At 40.7% G+C, this 4,807-nt stretch overlaps 1 protein-coding gene across 1 annotated transcript; it reads right to left on the reverse strand.

The window, feature by feature from the left end:
- Positions 1-205: 205 nt before the first annotated feature.
- Positions 206-3,180, reverse strand: LOC132304481 (probable clathrin assembly protein At4g32285). The gene is made up of 2 exons (XM_059802172.1): positions 2,625-3,180; positions 206-2,475 (listed from the first exon to the last, which is right to left on the reverse strand). The coding sequence occupies exon 2, from the start codon at positions 2,457-2,459 to the stop codon at positions 498-500; it is 1,962 nt and encodes a 653-aa protein (XP_059658155.1). The 5' UTR covers positions 2,460-2,475; positions 2,625-3,180; the 3' UTR covers positions 206-497.
- Between the last annotated feature and the right edge of the window lie 1,627 nt (positions 3,181-4,807).

Genomic DNA, 4,807 nt, shown 5'->3' on the forward strand with positions numbered 1-4,807 from the left:
CTCTTTGTTTAACAAGTTTTGAGTGAGGAATTAATTCCACAAGAACAATGTAAAAGTCATATGCATTAACACAATACAAAGATTAAGACCTTAGTAACTTCTGATAATAAAAGCAAAAGGGCATGGCCATGAGCGAACATGGTCCGTACAATCAACCACATAGTTCATAACTTCATATTTAACACTGATAAATTGAATTGGTTAATTTCATGTTCAAACAACATGCTTCACATAAAAATATTAAAGATGCCAAGAAAATTCAAATATTACAAACAGAGAGAGACATCATAATTGGATAATAAAGCACCCAAAATCCAAGTACCCACCATCACATATCTCTTCAGTTCAGTCTACCTCTTTCCCCTTTGTTGTGCACAAATTTCAGGAATAAGTTCACATCAACTTACATCGGAAACAAAAAAAACGCACTAGAAAGAGAACATAAAAAAAGAAACAAGGAGGAGTCATGTATACAAATACTGAGATAAGTAGCAAAATCAGTAAGGAGTATGGTAGTACCCGGCCGGTGGTAGTCCCATTCCATTGACTGGCGGCATTCCATAAGGCATCACAGGCTGAACACCTGGAGCATAGTATCCGCCACCACTGATCTTGGTTAAACTAGATTGGCCTTGCATACCAGTATTAGCATACTGTTGCCATACCATCTGCTCCTGCACAAGAAACTGTTGTTTCTTTTCCATATCAGACATTTGTACATACGATGGCGGTGGAATGCACAATGATGCAGCAAAAGGGTCTCCTCCAACCGTCTGGACTGTTCCATCAGGGGCCGGGAGTGCCAACACAGGCGTTGTGCTCTTCCCTGCCCCAGGCAATGCAACACTACTGGCACTTCCACCACTCAATTGAGCGGTGCTCACATGTTGCCTTACTGTTCCCTGATCATACATGCCATTCAACAGCAATGGATCAAGCCCACCACCCAATGCGGCCTTTTGATTCGAAAGATGACTTGCGGACTCCACTAAGGCCAATTCCCAATCAGCTTTACCACTTTCAGCTGCCGGGTTTTGCCAAGCAGAGGTTACTGCAGGCTCTCCATTTGAGGGGAATGCTTCCCATGATCCATTTTTGTTGTTCTCTGCCGGCCCTGCAAACAATGCCAAGGCAAACCTATTCCCCTGATCATCTGCAGTTACCGCTTCATCCCTCAAATCCACCAAGTCCCCCGCCTCTTGCTTCTTTGGAGGCGTAGGAAGCTCCGGCTCAGGTGCTGGTGGTGGCGGAGTGTAATTCTCCGGGGCTGGCAACGCCTTTATTTCATTCATATCAGGTACAGGCTCCTCTTGAGCTACCGGCTGAGCCTCCACCCTCCTCTCCGGACTCTTTGTCGCCTTTGCCCTATCCCGCACAAACTCCTCCAATGTCTCCAACAACTTACTCGTAATCCTCTGCACTTCCGGGTACTCTGATGACCTTGCAACACCAGTGTCCTTGCACCAATTATAAAAGGCTATAAGCTCATCAATCTGCTTAGCCGCACTTGCATATGCTTCCAATGCCTTGACACAATCTGAATACTCCATGTCAAAAAATCGATCAAGCAACACAGCCAACACCTCGCATATGTCAGCATATAGCTTAAAACTCTCTTTCGCAACAGGGTACAACGCAACCAACACCATCCTGCTATTCTTGGCCATCCCCGTGGGCTTACACGCCAAGAACCTATCCAGAAGCCTCTGCAAATGAGCCATCTTTCCGAACATCCTCTCGGGCTTCATATCTCTCAATGGGGTCACTTCCCTCTTCTCCTCTCTTCCCGGCATCGAAGACTCCCTCACGTCCCCGGATGACCTCGAACGTCTCATCCCATTATTTCCATACCCTGGTTCATCCCTGAACTCATTGTAGTCATAGTCATAACCCCGATTTGGCGGTGACTTCCACCGTTCCTCTCTTGATCCATACCTCTCAATTTCTCCACCACCACCACCACCGACACTACCACCACCATTCTGTTTTCTCTCATATAACATCAACTCCAACCTCTGATCCAAATACAGAGCATAAGTCCTCACGAAAGCCGAATGGTCCCACGAATTCGAGTGAGCCTCGTCGCGAAAATCCGACATGTTCAGCAGCCTCGTCCCCCTCCGCGTGGCGTACATGATCTCCTGCTGAAAAATGAAGTCGCCGTCGGATAACAGCCTGTGAACTAGCATCAAGGTCTTCAATGCAACGATCCAATCCCTGGTTTTCCCCAACCGCCTCGACACCAAAGCGACGCAAGCACTCACATACCCTCGCGAATACGAAGTCATCTGCAAGATCTCCCTTGCATACTTCTCGTCCGCCGGATCGTCGTCGTGGCTAGTCGCCTTCACGATCGCGACTTCGAGCTCCGGAGCCATATTGCTCGCGACCTTCGCTATTCCGATGCTCGTCTGATCCTTCACCACTCCAATTGCTTTGCGAATCGTACTCGGAGCCATTGTCGCCGACAGTACTCTACAGATATCACAAAAACATCAACAGATTAAACTATATTATTGATCTTTGATGCTAATAAATTAATAATCACTGTTTAAACAAACAATTTTCATTAATTGAACAGGAATTAATCCGGAAATAGAAAGTAAAAAGATTGAATTCTGCACCGTTAAATCCGCAATTAATTTATAGATCTGCGTCGAAGAGGAAGCTCCGATCTGTTTAAAACCAAGTCAAATCTGTGAAGACTTCACAAATTATATAGCAGATCTGAAGCTCTGAGCTGATCTTATAGCATATCGAGCTGAGACTTCACCGACGACTACTTTGTCTCTCTAAAGTTCTCTGCGATGTCTCGTTTGCGCGGAAAGAGGAAGGAAGAGAGAGATGATGTGGGAGAGAAACGGAGACTACAAATTACATTAAAGCTGATCCGTATAGCAGCATTCGAGCTCAGACTTGACCTCCGCTACTTTCTCTCTAGATTCTTCCGTGATCTATGGTTTGTTTGCGCGGGAAGTGGAAGAGAGAGAGGGGGAGACAGATGTGGAAATGGAGAGGAAGAGGACGGAAACGGAAACGAGAAACTAGATCTGAGTTGATCCGCAGAGCATTTGGTTGGAGCTGAGGAGGACTTCAGGTCGGCTGCTTTCTCTCTCTACTTTCTAGTTGTTTCTCTCTCTAGATTTTTTCCTGAGGTTGAATTCCAGTTTTGTAATGAAAAAGGAATAAAAGAGAGGAAAAGTAGATAGAGGGGGGTGTGTGGACCCGTGTGGGGTCGGAGGATTGAGTCAATGTGGGCCGTTGGATCTGAGATCTAGCTGAGAGATGTGGACAGCGGAAGTGTCGGGTGTCGGAGGGGCGTGTTTGGTTTAGTATTTAGTACTATTTTATTCGAGTATGGACGCGTACGGTTTACTGTGATTGATACTTGATTGCTACATACATGGTATTAGTAGCTGTTTGGAAACTAGTATTGGACAAAGTTGATTCTCGTCTGCTTTATACCGTGTGTAGGGTGTTAATGAAGATTGACACGTGTATGTTGATCCGAGGGTGTACAACCCATCTAGGTCCCACCACCGGGGCGAGTGGATTTTCTTTTCCTTTCTGTGATATTTCTGGTAACAGCAGTTTCCACCGTGTGTATAAAAAATTAGATAAAGAAAATGATAAAAAGTAAATAAATGTTCTAATTATAAAAAGTCAAAGTATTCCTTTTTTTATATAACATTACCAATTTAATATTCTCTTATCTAACTTATAATAAGTAAATGAATATAGATTTGATAATTTATTTATTATTAAAAAAAAATACTAAAATTTTCAAAAAGGAACTTTTTTTTTATAATTGAGGGAATATTAATTTGAACACTTAAAAAAGAAAAGAAAAGAAAAGAGAAACATGACTTTCTCCATTACTCCAATTAATTTTATTATTTTACACACTAATGATTGAAATACTTAAAAAGTAGAAGTGGTACTCTAATAAATTTGGACCCGTATTAGCATAACATAAATCAGTTATTAATATTATATATATATATATATATATATATATATATATATATATTTTATAATCGATACTCACATACCCATGTCTCTTTAAAAGTTTGAATTCTTTACTTTTAAGTAAGGACTTCATGTCACTGGGCCATTCACCCGTTGGTAATATTTTGAATTTTTATCAACCTCTCCTTAAGGAATCCTTAAACTTAGTTTAAGGTTTTTGTTGAATCATCCTGGTTCTATAGAATACCCTATTTTTTATAATATAATTTAATAAAAATTAGTGATTCTTATTAAATTTTTATAAGCATTTAACACAACTAGTAATTTAAGTCATTATCCTCGCTAAAAATGCTTAGTAAGTATTCTTTTAGTGAATATATAAATGGAAAATAATATTTCCAATGATGAATTTGGCTGATTATTTTGGCAGAATTTATATGGGACTCCAGTTGTCGAAAAAATTACTATTTGTGTTGGTATTTCTATAAGTTAAGAAGGAATCAAAGGCACAAATATTTTTAGACAAAACTACCCTTTCAAAATATGGGGACACTGTTATTGAAAATTGCTGTTCTTCCAGCTCTTTGATCTTTCTATTTCATTATATTTATGAATTCACTGACAACTTCTTGATGTTTAAGCATATGTGAGGACAACAATGGAGGGGTCGATATTGGCACTGTATGAATCGTATGGATCTCCACCTTTGAAATCTGCCGTGAGCAACACATTCTTCCCTTTCGTCAATCCGGAACCAACCTGCTTGAAATATATCTACATATTCAATTCAATTATTTCAAGTGACTTTATTTAAAAATCAATAATTTTTCATATAAAG

This window comes from Cornus florida, unplaced genomic scaffold (genome assembly GCF_030987335.1).
Source record: "Cornus florida cultivar Cherokee Brave unplaced genomic scaffold, ASM3098733v1 CherokeeBrave_3.0.0_Hap2_Chr04, whole genome shotgun sequence".
NCBI lineage: Eukaryota > Viridiplantae > Streptophyta > Magnoliopsida > Cornales > Cornaceae > Cornus > Cornus florida.

Coding starts and splice junctions, on each gene's coding strand:
- LOC132304481 (XM_059802172.1), bottom strand. CDS start 2,459: ATGGCTCCGAGTACGATTCGCAAAGCAATTGGAGTGGTGAAGGATCAG.